At 39.6% G+C, this 17,434-nt stretch overlaps 1 protein-coding gene across 1 annotated transcript; it reads right to left on the bottom strand.

Annotated features, from left to right (window-relative positions):
• Nucleotides 1–2,521: 2,521 nt before the first annotated feature.
• Nucleotides 2,522–12,743, bottom strand: LOC113684543 (collagen alpha-6(VI) chain-like). Its single transcript, XM_089183326.1, has 11 exons — nt 12,180–12,743; nt 11,051–11,608; nt 10,507–10,761; nt 9,356–9,673; nt 8,256–8,825; nt 6,942–7,508; nt 6,255–6,526; nt 5,454–5,736; nt 3,590–3,933; nt 3,125–3,372; nt 2,522–2,688 (listed from the first exon to the last, which is right to left on the bottom strand). Exons 1-10 carry the CDS (start codon nt 12,724–12,726, stop codon nt 3,130–3,132), a joined length of 3,957 nt encoding a protein of 1,318 aa, XP_089039452.1. The 5' UTR covers nt 12,727–12,743; the 3' UTR covers nt 2,522–2,688; nt 3,125–3,129.
• Nucleotides 12,744–17,434: the final 4,691 nt, after the last annotated feature.

The following is a 17,434-nucleotide window of genomic DNA, read 5'->3' as shown; positions in this document are numbered from 1 at the left end:
CGCCAACAACAACTAAAAAGATATTCTTGGCAGTCTGGCGAGGTCGTAGGTATGTCTCGTCTAAGCCACCAAGTACATGCTACTATCTCTAGAACACGCCATAATTGTTGATTATTGGATACTCTTTCGGCAAACATGTGTGGGCACCGGGCCGAATGACATAGGATGATTTTAAAAACTTCGTTAACAAACGCTAATCTCAAAGCTTTTACGAGACTCTCGAAACTGAACAACAAGGTAATATTCTTTGAATTAAACAATTAATATTCGATTGCCAAAGCTGAAAAAAAGAGCATAACAGCAAGGTCGGTGAAGAATGAAAACGTGAACACTCACATGGGAGTTATTTTACAAGAATTTAGCCTTGAAAAAAAGCCAAGGGCTACCCACTAGTGAGAAAAAATGACTGCATGTGTGGTCTTGTAGGACTTGGAATCTTCAAGAATACAAAACAATCAAGTAGACTTGAACAACTCAAAATCTCTGACTAAGTATTCAAACACCACTACTTCGAGAAACGATATGAAAGCTTCCGTAATCCGACACAAAAACAGAACATTCAAAATTTTGGACTTAAGTCTTATAAGAACTTGACTTCATGCAAACTTAGACTTAAGCTTACTTCCCACCTTCGCGGAGGTCCTTCGGGAAAACATTCCTAAGTGCGCTAGTTCCACTAAAATCCTTGCAAACTGTACATCAGACGAAAGCTTACTTACTGCAGATTACCATAAAAATATACTTTAAGCGACTTTTCTTCTATGGAAGTGTCAGGAGCCGGTAAGGCGTGAAACGACCGAAAGTTCTTCTATTGAATTTATTGGGTATCGAACGCCGTAGCACGAGCAAAATGGCTTCACTGTCTTCCTCACAAGACAACAAGGCGTATTGCGTAAATGGACACCACAGGACAAATATTTCAAATATCATAATTTCCCGACATGTGTTTGTTTGTCATTATTCCTTGAATGTTTTGGCGAAATCTGACGAAAATCGGTGAAATCTATATACCCTATAAATCCGTTCAAAGTGGTTGTATTCCTCCCAAAATCAAATGAGAGATTTTAGCTTATAAACGGTTCGCAAACAACTCGCGCCACGCCTGGAGATTAACCGCAAACCAATGGGACACGGGGAACTCCTGGCGTAAATGACGATGGATTAAGATTTCCCGGGAAAAGTGACCCATTGCAGACATGTTTTTCTGAATCTCGATCGCTTAGTAAGGCGTTGAGAAGGACGACTTGAATCGACAACCAGCTATCATAATTACGATTCGAGATGATTTTTAAAGTTTTTGTATCAAGGCTGGTACTTGCATAAAGAAAAGGAAACCTCGTTTTTAACATTATGGTTGGCAAATTTTGGTTTGACGGCGACCTTTATGTTCGAAATCTGGACGCCAGCGTGTAGCTCCGCCAGTACTAGTCGCTTTCACATTTTCTATTTTCTTGATAGAATGGTACTTTTTCTTTCATCTTTGGGCCTTTTGTTCCCCTTTTTTTACCAAGGAATTTCTTCCGTCTCTGGTTTTTCCATAAACAAAGGTCTTTCCAGAAGCAAAGAGCTTCCACGTGTGAATTAAGTAAAGTGCGCGGTGTAAACAAAATATGGAAATAACATGAAAAAACGAGTCCCAGCATGAGCGGCTGCCGCGGAAATTCCCTTAGGGATTTCGCGCAGGTCCGAGATTATGACACCTTACTGATTTGTTAACTTTTACTTGAAAATATGTTTTTTCTAAATATCTTGAGTGTTTTTAAAGATTTCAAATTTTTTTTTATAGAAACGTTAGGTTGAATGTTTGAATTCAGGTTAGCTAAGTAAAAGAAAAATCGATTTCCGGCCTCTGAAGGTGGGAAGTAACCTAAATCAAGAGGGAAACCTTGGAACCCTTACTATATGGAAACAATAGCCCGCACAATCAGGTAGTGTTAAGCCTTAATCAGCCGTACTCCTTATTGACTAAGACGAAAAAGTACACAAAGAGACAATCGGACGAAAGAGTTCACTTATGGTCAAAGCATATTTCCCGAAATTTAGTGTAAATCTGCAGAACATATCCACGAATTTATATGGAAAAAAAATTAAAAATAAATATGAAATAGTTATTTTTCGAGCCGAGTCACGGTTAAACTTTTAGGCTTTTCGCTATGGATTCTAACTTGGTCAAGCAAAGGAAGATTTACTTGAGGAGACTGGAAAGGAATTGTGCTCAAACAGAGACAGAGGCCTCAGCCTATTGGAAATAAACGATCTGTCTCCATCCCAGTAAATTAGAACTGAATTTGTTTCTGTAGTTAAGAGTTTAATATAGTATTGTCAGCTAAGTTGATAACGCAAATTGGCTACTGTAAAGGGTTTTAAAGCTGGCGTTTCGGACGTTAGCCCCTCTTCTTTCGCTCTGACGAAGGGCTAACGCTCGAAACTTCAGCTTCGAAACTCTTTTTTGGTGGCCAATTGACGTTATTAACTCAGTTGATAATACTAAATTACCCTGTTATACTCTCCAGCACCACAGTTTCTTTGGAAACTTAATCCCTTTATTCATCTGTAGTTAAGACATAACCTTCTAAAAAAGTAATGCAAAGCATGTAGCAGGCGGATTACAAAGTTTAGGTTCTTCTTATATTTAAACTGTAAATATTGCCCTCCAGACTCTCTCATCCAGCTTCTTCTTCAAACATCCTGAAAAATGTTAAGCAAAAACCTTGATTAAACCGCATTGTAATATGAAGATCATTATGATTTCTAAAAAAAGAACCAAGAAACAGCTGGTAAAAGACTATGTGCGCATTGTCGAAATGCTCTCAAACTTAATGATGTCTGAGGAAATGTCTGGAACCTCAGGAAATTGATTATAAGGATTCTTTGCTGAAAGCCTCTCCGCCCCGACAAGATCTAATTCGTGAACTTGAGGCAATTAATACTTGTTTATTATTTGTTCTGAAAACCTCATCTTTGTTGTTAAGATTCATTTAATGTTTTCAGACACAAGACGGGCTCTAAGCGGTTGTGAATGCAGAAAAGTTAATGACAGTAACAGCAGGTAACATCATGGCACGTTAACGACGCTGGCTGGCTTGAGAAGGAAGTTTGGATCTTTACCAGCTGAGTTACTTACTTGTTTTAGACTTCGCAAGCTTTTGATACGAGCTCCATTTGAAGTCTATCAATGTCGTTTATCTCTTGATCCAAAAGAATACGGTCTTTGCTTCCAGTGATTTCTTTTAAATTCTCAACGTCGACACTGTCTCCAAAACCAACACCTACGATTCTCACCCGTTGAGCCTGCAGAGGTTTTACAGCGGTAGCTAACGGATAATATCCGGGATCTTCAGACTGACGTCCATCCGAGACCAAAATTAAGACCTAGGCGATATAATGATAGCATTGGCCTAAGCATGAATACCATCATACCATTTGCAACTACCGTACAAAACCGAATCAACGGTATAAGAATTATTAAAGATGGGTGGAAACATTAATTAAGACACGTTCTAACAAAATGACCTGAAACAATTATCCAAGTCACAACTGATGTGTCAAAAAAGTTATTTTAAAGACTTTCTTTACTTTTCTTACTTACCCTTGGAACTCCACTCCGTCTATTGGTAAAGAAATCTTGTGATGCTGCCCTTAAAGCCAGGTCTATTCTTGATCTTCCATCTTGGAATGTTGCTTGAGCCACATTTGCTTGAAATTGTTCGATCGTTTTACTTTCGTAGTCAGCAAAGTCGACGAATAGCTTTGGCGTATCACTGAACACCAGGAGACCAAGTCTCGTGTTAGGAGATGTGGCTGCAAAACGTCTGGAAACCAGCTTTACGAAATTCTTCTCTCTCGAAAACGGGTCCATCCCCACACTGCCAGATGCATCGATTACAAATCCCACATCAAGGGTCTCGTGACATGGATCTGTTATTGTCGTTTCTTTGAAGAAATTAAAAAAAAAACGTGAACTCAGTTTCCAAAGTGATTCATGTAAAGGTAAACGTATTTAAAATTTCTATTAAAAGGCCCCTTGTTACTTCCTTTCTCGTATTCTTTTATAAAGAGGGTACGTTGAGTCAAGTAGATCGGGCTCGTGGCAGGAAGCAGGTCGGGGGGGGGTGGCAGACTAATGCCTTAAGCGCTGTTTACACACGCTATAAAGGATAGGCCTGCAATCAGGAAGGAATTTTAAGTAGCGTCTTTGTATTAGCAGCTGAGTCGTTAGCCGTCAGAGTCCACGGGTCAATTGCAAGGAAGATCCCTTATCTTTCCCTGAGGCGCAAAAAAAATGGTCAAAACCAGCCAAGTCCTTTTTAAGATTTACAATGCTTTTATATATTCCTAACCGTAAGACAGAATCCCTGCGTAATATGGGCAAAAATTCTCAGCTGAATTAACGTCATTTTCAGTTAATTTTTTTCTAAAGTGCGTTGACAGGCAAATCTTTCAGGTTTTCCATAAGACTCAGTCACTCCAGTCACTCGAATTAAGCATGAGGTCCAGTGGTCGGTAGATTTACTAGTAAAGGGGATAAGTTGCTAAAGAAACTGAAGGGGGGGGGTGGGGTGTTATAAGATAATCGGTTTTACCAACTGAGTTGATAATGTAAATTGAAATTTTCTAAAGCTGACGTTTCGAATGTTAGCCCATGGCTTTGTCAGAGCGAAGGGCTTACGCTCGAAACGGCAGCTTAGGAAATTTTAAGGTGCCAATTTATATTATTGATTCAGTTGATAAGTAGAGAATAATACACGAGCGTATGTCGATATGCAATTTCTCTCCGAGTTGAACGCGAGAAGAGAAATTTCATGTCTACAAGCAACCATGAATTATTTTGTTTATCAAATAAACACAATAGCCCTTTACTGACAAGAAAAGTCGACTTTATCAGCGAATAAAGGCCCAAGAAGAAAAATGCGTTGAGTCACTTCAAAAAAAAACCAAGGGCGTAATTTTCTACATACAAAATTCTCAGTTATTGGTTTGGTCCTCACTGACAGAAGAAATCTTCCAGGTACACTGCCAAAATCGGCGTGTGGCAAATTCTCAGCCGCGAGAAATGCCATCAACAAAGCCACTCAATACGTAACGTTCGGTTTTTCTTTTCCTATTTCGGTTTTCTTCTCGTTCTAGGAAATTTTAAACGTCACAGTGTGTAAGCGGAACGGATTTTCGATATTTTAGGAGCCATTATCCGAGAAAATTTCGACAAACAACCATGGATTTAGAACAGTGAGGGTTTTGCCGTTCATTCATCAACCTGATTGATTGGCGCGAAAGGCAAGTGACGTGTCAGCAGCTGATTGGCGATATCAAACACACGTGATAAAATATCGTATTTTTTTACTTGTGTTATTACGGCTTTTCTCTAGGCTGGAAATCCTTGAATAACACCGTAGTTCATAGATTAAAACCAAGTATCTCGATATACAATTTAATGGGCATAGCTTTTGTCTTACCTATGCGATATGCAATGAACTCCATCTGGCGTAACAGTTCGGTAAAACGCGGCACCTGTATAATGTATCGGGAGGTCTGTACCATGGTGTAGAGTTCTTGCCTGTTCAGCTTTTCTCCAATTCCAACAACATAGATAGTGACCCCAAGGGCTTGAAGAGGCTTGACTGCATCACGCAATAATAATGAGCCTGAAGAGTACTGTTGACCCTCTAGAATGACGACAACGAACTTAGGTATTTCCTGAGGCGATTTCTGAAGAGTTTCCCCGGCTAATGTTAGCGCCTTTTAAGAAAGAAAAATGTGAAAGTTGTGTTATTTTCAGCACCGATTGCACACTAGAATAGTCACAGGTTTCCTTGACCTAAGCGTCATTTTAAATGACGGGTAGCAGACTGCAAATTTAAGGCTTTGTCTGAGGTTCATTTACACGCTCTCGGGTTGCCAAGGAAACCACTTCCACCCGAGTTGCCCTGTCGAGCTTATTCATTTTTTTTTTGGTTTAAATTGGAGCTACAAACTTGTTGAGTGATACATCCCTCCACGGCAGGTAGGGTAGCCCTGTCAGGTGGAATAACTTTCCCTAGATGAATTTTGGTTCGAACACTGGAGACGCGATTTTAATCCCTGCCAGGCCATGGGTCCGCCATTTTTTGTCTGTTAAATAACCTGGAGTAAATAGCTTTCCCATTTAGTTTCCCATTATTTTTCCAAAACCTCCCACGATTCCGAGTATTTCATTTCTACTTCAATTCACTTTCTCAATTATACAATATAATTCCTACTGGTACTTAGCTATTTACCTTATGGAGTTGACGGCCTCCACTTTCATGAGCGAGATTATCCAATAAATTGTACAATTCCGGAAGGGTACTGTAATCATTTAGGCCTATACTCAGCTTGGGTTCATCACCATATAGAATGACACCAGCACGTGTTCCGGTTGGGGACACCTGAAGACGTTTAGCTATTGACTTGACGAAATTGATCTGGCTTTCAAACTCGCCTCTAGTGCGAAAGAGTGATGACTCGAGAAGGAAAACGCCATGTTGAAGTTGGTGATGCGATAGCACAACTGTTAAAACATGGCAATATAAAAGGATAAAGAAAACCATACCCTTGGCGATCAAGAAATAAAATTTTCCCTTTATATACAGATAAAATAAAGAAGAAACTTCTAAACCTTTTGCTAGGAGTCGTACTCCGGCCGTACTTCGGCGGAAGCAATCCGTCCCAAATAGAGCAAGATTATCATAAATAGAACAATTTTTTCCTCCTTTATTGAGGCGTGTTGACGTAAGATTCATCTTGCCGTAGTTTTCACGGCCACATGACCATCGAAATGAAATCTCGATAATGAATGCAAGCCGTGACAACAGTTACTATACCTCGGCTACATTTTTCTAGTTCTTTTATAAGGAGTAATAAAATAGAGCCTTCATAAACATTTTGAAACCACAATAGCCCAAAAGTCTCAATGGTAAACCTACCGTTCATTGTGCGTTTGAAAACAATAGGAGCTTGAAGAATCAAAGCATCGAACGTCCTCGAGTAAAACAAATCATCAGGACTTAACGTCAATTTTCTTAGTTCTTGCATTGAGACATTTCCTCCAGCTCCGATGACATTGATGTGCACCCCTAGTTGACGCAGCGCTTCAACGGACCCCTCTTTTGGGTCGTAACCAAGAGGCTGCAGGCCATCTGTTAGTAATACCAGGATTTTATCAGCTTTTGGTCGCGTCTTAGATAGATCTAGAACTCTTGCTGCAAATACCAACGCGTTGTTCAGACTTTTCTGTCCTCCCTGATAAGGAACACGGTTAACTCCTTCTGAAAACGATAATATGTTGCCATAATCTTCAAATCGAATGCTGAGAATCGGAGTGTTACCGAAAGTTATAACGCCAACGCGTAACTTCTCAGGAGAGACATCAAACTTGCGAGCGAATGCCTTGACAAATTCAAGTTCTTGTAGGAACTTTCTCTTGCTTATGGTCTGGGAGGAGTCTACCAGGAACAGAATATCAGCTTTAAAGTCTCTCGGAACTGTTGCACCTGTAAATAGAAGCAAGTACATCTTTGTTTTCTGGATGAACTGAAAATGTTCCCTGACACTCAAGTGAGTGCGTCAACCTCATAGTATTTCATATATATTTAGTAGATACTAAAACAGTGGATAGCCTTGAAGGCACACTTTAACTGGCTGCTCAAACCACGAATCTCTTTTGCTATTCACCTCCGAGAAACTCGCGCTGGATTTGCACCCGTAAATATTGCAATCGTTTCAGAAATAGATTAATTAAAAATTTTCTATGAGCTATATTATCTCACCGTTTTAGTATATACTAAAACAAATATTGACCTTAGCGTCGGTGGCTAACGGTGAATATTTACCTCTGGCCATTTCCACTTCGGTAAATAGTTGTGAAATATCTAATGAAGGCTAGGTTCAAAAACTTTTAAAGGTAAAAGTGCAGTTGAAAAATGAGGTAGCATTCTTAACCAATTTTCTGTCGTGAAACTACGATGAGGCAAAAGACTTAGAAGCAACGTGACTGCTTTCAGGATACAATAAGGGCGGCGAAACTCTTACTTGCAGATCGCACTGATACTTCCGTGTTATCCACGAAACCCTGAAGCGGTGAGCAGGAGTACTGTTAAAATGGCTACGACTTACGTTCAGATTTTCGGGGTTTTATCAGTTGTTAGTTGTTCAATTATTTGCGCAATCCTGCGCTAAGAGCACTTAAAATCATCACAATAGTATATAGATTATGCCTACATGTTTTAGTCCATGTATACCTGTTTGGGAAGCCATGTTAATCACAAACAAGGGAACTTCTTCTTTCATTTTCTCTGAGGGAAACCTAAAGACATCTCTACTGCGTTCCACCATGGAAAATAATTCCATCTCCTCGGGACGAGAGCCAATGCCCACAACAAACATACGTGCGGTGGAGTCAAGTATTGGTTGCGCCGCCCTGTCGAGTGGAGTAGAAACTGCTGTCGATGCTTGACGCCCAGCCGTCAGAAATATAACATAGATCGGGACGTCTGATCGAGCTGTTTCTCGAAGTTTGTTGGCTTCTTTAAGGGCTGCATCCATTCGCCTGATACCACCAATGTACCGAATGCTATCAATGCCTCTAACCAGATCGAGAAGGTTATCAAAGGTGCTGAAAGTAATAACAGATGAAGCTCCAGAGCTGTACTTAACCACCGCCACCCTGGTTTTGTTCGATGCGATAAGGAATTTTCCAACGATTGACTTGATGAAGTCTTTCTGTTCTTTGAAAACTTTAGTGCTGACATCGTTGGACGAGTCCAAAAGAAATATGAGATCTGCCTTGTATATGAGTGGTGATTCTTTTTCTACGAGGAAGGAAATAAGCATTTTACTATATGAAAACTAAGTATTAAAAATTCGGAAACTTTTGTTTTAGCCTGAAAAGAAGTATAACTGCATACATTAGAAGGGCGCGCACTGGAAAAGTACCAACAAGGTTCTACAAAAAAAGGAAAACTCTCTTTTTTCCGAGTCAAAAACTCATATTTCATCCAGAACCCTGATTGATTTTCACATCTTTTCTATTTCAAGGTGAAATCCACAACTTCAATCTACATTTCGGAAAATGCAAAAGAGCCTTGTGAGTGCAGGGCCGGAAGGCTCACGGCTCACATCAAAAAATCCAGCCCTATACACGTCAGCTGTCACCAGGGCATTCAGTGGGATTGCGTGCGCGGGGCCGTACGAACATTAATACATATATGTACCTAGAAACAGAAACCGAATAAATTTCCCACCAATTCGAGATCAGTGGACGAAGAACCAATCTATGGAGCTACTCGACCTCATAAAATAATTCGATATTCGATAAAGTTCATTTAAACTGTCCTCATACCGTTGTTGACCTGCTGTCTCAGTTGCTTTAACCACAAATGTAGGTTAACGATGACCCTGTCTGGGGTTGGAATGATCTTGACAGGATTGTTCGTGACGGGGACAAGCTCTCGGAGATCGGGCTGTTTACCGATGCCAATCACAAATATGTTAGCGTTAGCTTCGCGTAATGGTTTGGATGCCTCATCTAAAGGTGTCATGCCAACCACTTGAGCCTGTAATCCGGTAGTGATCAGAATGACAATCTTCGCGGCGTTTGGTCTCGATTGCGACAGCTGTAGGGCAGCGGCTGCAAGAGCAAAGTCCATTCGCCTTGTGCCTAAAAAAAAAAGGAATAAACAAACAAAGACAACAATCAGGTAAAAGAAGTTCCAATTTAAACAGAATTGTGATAACGTGAGTTTAAATTTTTGCAAAAAGGTGAAAGAACGCGATACAAAATGTAGACTTAAAGAATGTATTGGACGGTATTCGGCTTTGCGATTTGTGAGTTAGTTAGTAAATCGGGTAGTCAGTCGGTCAGTCATCCAGAAATTCAATCCTAACTAGTAACTAGGTTTCATAGTTAGTGAATCAGTCAGTTATTGAACAGGTTAGTCAGTCAGTTAGTTAGTAAGTCAGTCAGTCAGTCAGTCAGCCAGTCAGTAAGTCAGTCAGTTAGTCAGTTAGTCAATGAGTCAATCAGTCAGTTCGGTAGTCAATCAGTCCGTCATTTAATCTATCAGTCAGTGCATAAATCAGCCAGTCAAATGGTCCATATGGATAAAGAGAGAAAGTTTCTAAAGAAACTGTGGTGCGGCGTCGGTTGGGGTTTAACAGGAAATTTGGTTGATTACCTGAGTTGTTATGTAAATTGGTCATCGTAGAGAACTTTTGAAGCTGACGTTTCGAGCGTTAGCCCTTCGTTGGAGCAAATAGATGAAGGGCTTAGCAAGTATTAACGGTGGCCAATTTACAATATCAACGCAGTCCATAAAACCAAATTAAACAGCCAGTCAGTCATTCCGTCAGTCGATGTGCAAGTCAGTCCGTATGTCAGGCAGCTCATGAGTCAGTTCATCAGACTTTCATTCACGCGTCCTATCATTTAAGATGTTTATTACCACCCATTGTTATTTCGTTTATAAATTTCATGCACATGGCAATACATACCTCTAAGATATGGCGCCCTGTCAACGTCTACTTCAAATCTCTGCAAGTTAGTATAAGAATTCAGACTTGCTAACACAGTTGCAGAAGAACTGTATATGACCAAGCTTGCGCGCAGTTTAGCAGGTGAACTTCCAATACTCCTTGCTATTGATTTGATGAGGTCCTTCTGACTTTGAAAATATCTTGTGTTCTCCGCCGTGGAGGCGTCCATCAGAAATACAACGTCAGCATTCAAATGCATTCGGCTACTGGCACCTTCAAGAAGAAAAAGCCTTGTTTTTAGCATGACGGTGTGTTATGGGATCGCTTAAAACCTCTTTAGCAATTAAGGCTTCAACACTTCTAAAAACTCTGAGCGCGGTATACTGTCAAAAGTATTCATAGCAAAGACGCATTAAATGATGAAGTTACCAACTTTATGTAGTACCTTTTGGATACATTGCTTCCCAAAAATAAGTAGTAACGTACACGAATGTCAATCGAAATATCACTTTGTGCTAAACTAAACACATCCTCTTCAAACTTTAAGAAAATTATAACTCACCCTGTTCCACCCCTTGTGTCACTTTTGGCAAAACATAGTTCAGTGATCCAAAAGAGGACGCCTGGGACACTTGTGATGGGTGATCCACAAGCGCTTCATAATACTTCTTGTCGAGATCATTGGCAATGGAAACAACATAAAACATGGCGCCTATTGAGTGCAGGGGTATTGCAGCCTCAGAGAAAGATAGAGCATTCGCGGGTTGTGGACCACTTGTCAAAAGAACAACCAATTTGGGGACGGAGGGAGGTGAGTTTTCAACAACCTCTGCTGCAGCTTCGAGGGCCTTATCTATCCTACGGTCTCCGCCTATGGATGATATGCGGTCTACTAACGATTCAAATACTTGTGTACTTTCATAACTGTTAAAATCAATTTCACGAGAAGTAGTGGTACCAAATGTGATCACAGAAGCTCGCGATTTCCCTGGTGAGACATTAAGGCACTTAGCCAGTAACTTGACAAATGCCTTTTCCTTGTCTAAGCTCAGATCGTCGACTTCAGTTGATGTGTCCATGAGGAAAACGACGTCTAAGATGTAATCTGGTCTCAAACAAACTGAAACGAAATGGAGAAGAAGGAGACATAACGAATTTGAATTGTCACTATTTGAAATATGAGACCTACCAATAGTTTGGCGCTATACCTCAGCGTTGTGATACCATGCTCATAAATACTAATTAAACTTCTCTTTTTTAATTGTCCTGAGAAGGAAGGGAGTGTTCACCATATTTTATGGCAAACGGTAAAAGATTTGGGATGGCGTATCCATATTAAAAAAGAATAATGAGATTGATAGAAGAAATTGATTGTTACGCTTTCCAACAAGTGTAATAACTCATAATAACACGTAATAACACGAATTTATCCCAATTGCAATGGAACAGAAGGAAAATACACTCGAATAGGAGCTCTATGAAACTGAAAGATTTCAATGAATTTCTATCGAACAATGACAAGGTTTTATTTAGATTACACCGTAGAAAATGGAATATAATTACGTTTTTAAATTATCTTTTGGATAGTTGATTTTGTCTCAGTACCACTTATGATGGTGGAAAAAGTGTATCGAAACGTATACAGAAACTACCACTTGCGTTTTATCATTAATGTTTTGCCTCTTAGTTACCTGCTTTCTCACTTATGTGACTTGCAATCTTTGATATCTGAGAATTTAACTCCTTAAATGAATGTAATGAAACCAAATCTTCTGGAGAAGCGACAAGTGGTCTCAATTCCTGCGCATCTGATTTCTTTCCAATAGTAATGACATACGTTTTGACACCGTTTTCGCGAAGCGGTCCCACCACTTCGTCAAGAGGCTTTCCGCTACTTGCTTGTCTTCCACCAGTGAGGAATATCACAAACTTGGACGATCCGGCTCTTGCTTCGTTCAGAATTTGTGTCGATTTTTCCAGGGCTCTGTCAATCCTTCTTTCTCCGCCAACGTACGTAGCATTGTCAACCAACTTGTCAAAGTCAGAAAGGCTTTTAAGGCCAATGAAACGGGAGTTTAGTGACCCCAAATCACCGTAGGAAATCAGGGCCGCACGAGATGTATCCAACGACACGTTCAGGCTTCGAATAAGAGACTTGATGAAGTCTTTCTCAGATTTGTACTCCTCTTGATTGACTTCGTAAGAAGAATCCATGATGAATAGGATATCGGCATCCATTTTTGGTGTCTTGGGCTCTGAAACAGTTTTCCATTAAAAGGGAGAGTACATGAACATCGGTTATAAACAACAAAGAAAATATTTCATGATTATAGGTATCGCTAATTTTCGAAGAAGAATGAGATTTTTAATAAGAGGATGACAAATCACACGTGGAAAAATTATTGAACAGTTGCTCATATTTGTCAAGTTTTCCGCAAAAGCAATTTGCCATACGAAGTTAAAATTTATTCTTCATCTTCGATCGGAGCGGTTTTGGCGCAACTCTTAAAGGTTTGTTCTATTTGATTGATTGGCAATGCTGGAACATATAGCCTGTTATTATTATAATTTTTTACATGAAAATAATTATTTAAGTTAATTAAATGAAAGAAGAAAGGTCGCTATCTTCGAAAGCTACGCGTGGATCTCCGAAGATGGGTAATAAAAAAGTACCTCTAACAGGTTTTGATAGTAAGTATTTTTTTTTGTTGGTTTTTCTGTTTTTGTTTTTGTTTTTTTGAACATTAATGGAAAGACCAATTAAAAGGAAACAAAAGCAAAAAGGGGAAAAAAAAACAAAACAAAAAAATAAATAAATAGATGAAATAAAATAAAATAATTCAAGGCAAAAACAGAAAGGCCAAAGCAAACGGGAAGAAATAAGCAATACAAAGACCAAAGCTACAGCAACAACAAGAACAAGAACAACGACGACGATCAGACGGCAACAAGCACACACAAAAAGAACACCCGGCTGATAAGGACAAAAGCTGCTTACGATCCTTCAATTGATATTCATTTGCCCTGCTTATCAAGCCCCAGCAGCCCTGAGGCCACAAGTGCTACGAAGAGATTTCTGATGATGCTTACCTGCAAGTCGGCAAGCCTGGCTGGTCAGGTTGCTGAGTTTCAACAGCAGGTCTTCGAAGTCAGCCGCCACCACAACATCCTCGTCACTCTCCGTGACCAGTCGAAGTTCTTCTCTGTCCACACCCTTGCCAACACCTACGGCTAGAACACGAACACCTGCCTGTCTCAATGGTTCGGAAGCCTCTTTTAGGCCTTTGGCGTCGGCTGCTGCGGTTTGGGTACCGTCTGTTATCAGCATTGCAATCTTGGGCACGCCCGACCTACTTTGAGCGAAGATATCCTTGGCTGTTAGGTCCAGTGCTTTGTCGATTCGTGTCAATCCTCTCTCGTAAGGCAGACCGTCTACAGCTCCACCGAACTCCTTCGGGTCCGAATACTGGCCAAATCGAGCTTTCACTGAGGCCGAGTTACTGTACAGAACCATGGCCGCTCGGCTGCCGTTTGGAGATAGGCCAAAAGTCTTCGCCACTTCCTTGACAAAGTTCTTCTGTTTCTTGTAGTTTGTGCGGCCAATGCTGCCCGAAGAATCGATGATAAATGCCAGATCCACGGGAGTGCTACACGGCGGTGGTGCTAAGGAGAAAGAAAGGCAACATGTCAGACTAGTTGTGGCCATTGAAAAACATGTGAAACGGCCGCCCGGCTTGCTAGGAGAAAGTCCCATTCAATTGTGAATTGCCTTTGTCGAGCTCAGGCTTCAGGTGAAAACAGTCTGTCAAATTGGGAGGCTAGGAGGGTGTATCGATGTAAATGACCCATTTGGAGAGAGCGACTAGTATTGTGCAAAGTTCAAATGGATGCGATTTGCACGCAACGAAAGGAAGCTCTGAAAATAAGGTGACAAACTTGTACGTTCCGTTTCGTATTTTGGTCACTATCTTACGAGAAGCCCCGGATGTTCACTTCCATCGAGCGCTCGACCTCTAACAGGTTTTGATAGTAAGTGTTTTTTTTTGTTGGTTTTTCTGTTTTTGTTTTTTTGTGTTTATGAACATTAATGGAAAGACCAATTAAAAGGAAACAAACACGAGGGTGATATGCCACTCATCCCATGAGTGGCATACTACCCTCTGCCTATGTTTCATTGCAGGTGTCATTCAAAGGAAACTACCCCTCAGATGAAGAGGAACTCTCAGAGACAATGAAAGGTAAACACAAAAGTAAATATATTATGATGACCAATGTTAACACCACCAACTTCATAATTAATCTTAATAACTCTTACTCATAATAACTCTTCTTCTTTATCAAACTTCCTTGTGCAATGTTTGTGCCATGATGAAGCACAGTGAGGTACCTGTTTCTTCCAGTGAATTACCAAAAACATATAAATTGTTTGTTAATTTTATTTGAGGGTACATCCCAAAATATTTCCAACAAGCCCCTTAGTTTGTTATTTTTATCATCAGTTGTTAGTATCTACACATGACCAACCCTCATTTTTGCCTTTATTCTAGTGAGCACATTACAACATTCAACTAATCTCTCATTTTTTCACCTTTTTTCACATGGAAACAAAAGATGATGACCATGAAAAGAAAGATGAAGGAGCCAGGATAGAGAAAAAAAAAGAGAAAGGACCAAAGATCTCACAGGAATCGAAAGGGAAAGAGAAAAAGGGAAGATGCCAAACACTAGAAATAAGTTGTGTACCATCACTCGTGATCAGTACTACCAGTAAACTTGATCATACCGAGACAAAGGCAGATCCAAAATTACTACTAAATTCATTTTATATGTACCTCACCTAACCATAAGTTCACAAGTGTAAGCCATTAAATGATATTCTATTATAATTTAAGGGTTTTTTTTTGTTTGATATACTGGTTATGTGTAAAGGTACACAACTTTATTCTCCACCTTTTCATTTCAAGTAGTATATAGAAATAGATAACATGTACAGTGGAAACTTGATTTAATAGAGTGCCAAGGGGCTGGAGACATTGGTTGGCTATATTTAGGGTTTGTTATATCGAGGTTCTGTGGCATTTATATTACTGTAACTTTAGCTGGGCTGAAACAGAAGCATTGTTTGTCATATCAAGAACTTCGTTGTATAGAGGTTCGTTAAATCAAGGTTCCACTGTACCATTAACTTACTATTTCCTACTTAACCCTTTAATCCCTAAGAGTGACTAGAATCTAATTTCTCCTGACAATATCATCCTTTAATCACACATAAGGTCATGAGAGTCTAGGAAATGATCACCAACTGGAGAAGTTCTTAATTATTAAACAAACTCTCCTTGTCAGCACCTGTGTAAATGTGTAAGTACAGTATGGAGAGTGTGCATACTGATGTTAGAGTGTAGAGGGTTAATGTTGAATGAACACAACACAGCCTACAGTACAACAATGTCTACATTCATTCAGAAAGTGCACTGTTAACCCTTTACACCCTAACATCAGGAGGGGATATTCTCAATACCAGTCTTTATACATTTCCCAAGTGTTAACAACAAAAATTAGTTTAACAATCAAGAGTGTCTTAAGCTGGTGAACATTTCCTTTGTTTTTGTTACCTGAATGTGTAATTCAGGGGTGATGTTGTAAGGAGAAGTTTGATGCTAGTCACTCATAGGGGTCAAATGATTGATCATAGCCCTTAAGGTTTTTAAGAAAGTTATTCCCTATAAAGTTGTGTTCATTCAGTTCAGTTAAGATTCATTACACAATGCCTCTGTTATATTTAGGCAGTAAGTATGTTGACTGAGTCCAGAATCTTAACTCCATGACTCCCAAGATCTGATTGTTAATTCTCCTTTCTAGCTGCTGCATATTTCCTTGTGTATTAGTTACAAGAATTTGGTGTTTTGATCAAGATGACAACTTCTACCTGATAAGTTTGAGTATTCTCATCACCTGTTTGCTGGATGATGTATAAGTGTTATTAATAGGGAGAAGTTACATGTCAATCACTTCTGGGAGTTAAAAAGTTATCAATAAGGCTGTAAGGATTTTCTGCTAAGATCTTGACTAAAGGATCATCACTATCTCTTACAAAGAAAAAAAAATTGAAATACTTAAGAGGTTGTCTCTCTTATTTCCACCCGGTCAATTTCATGTCAAAAATAATTTTCCCTGATATATAGGGGTCAGAATATGTTAAAGTTTGCCTTTTCAAACATATGGAGAGGGAAATTCTAACTTTCTTAGCAAACTAGAAAGGTTGTTAAGGGATCTGATATAAATGTCGTGGCTTAACTATGCAAATCAAATATTTTACAATGTTACAAAATATGCGTATTATTCCATTTCCGAGATGTTGTGATAGTCCCTACCAACTGGTGAAATAATTATGGCCCCTAATGCAGCCAGAAAATTATTTCAAATCAAACCAAATCTAACTTAGTTCTTTCCTAAGTATAGTCTTTCTGTTGACAGAGTTTAAGGTGAAATTGGCAGGGTAGAAATAAGAGAGATGGCCTCTTAAGCCGTAAAGATCTAATTCTGGATGCCTCAGAATTCCTTGTTAGTTGTCAGTGTAGATGGGCTAGATGTCACCAAGTCTACATTTAACAGTGAGACAACTCAACATTTTGCAACTCGCTAAGGCCAAAGGAACATCCAGTGACAGACAAAAATCCTCATGTTTACAAGCAATTAAGTACTTTTCCCAAGCTGCAAGCCTAAATATTCAGCTGAGTGTTTTGTCATTAGGAATGAGAGTTTGAAAAACACAGTCTAGTACCCATATTACTTTGCTCAGAAGTATTACCTCCAGCTCGAGGTTTTCGAGATACAAGTTTGCTTTAAAAGGTTGCTACTTTTGGTTAGTTCGGTAAGAAGGAAAGGAATTGCGTTGCAGAGTGGTTGAATGGTTTATAAAATCTTGCTCTAAACCAGAAGTTGTTTT

This window comes from Pocillopora damicornis, chromosome 9, assembly GCF_964200805.1.
Source record: "Pocillopora damicornis chromosome 9, jaPocDami1.2, whole genome shotgun sequence".
Lineage (NCBI taxonomy): Eukaryota > Metazoa > Cnidaria > Anthozoa > Scleractinia > Pocilloporidae > Pocillopora > Pocillopora damicornis.
Note: the sequence above shows the minus strand (reverse complement) of the source record. Positions and strands in the feature narration are given on the sequence as shown.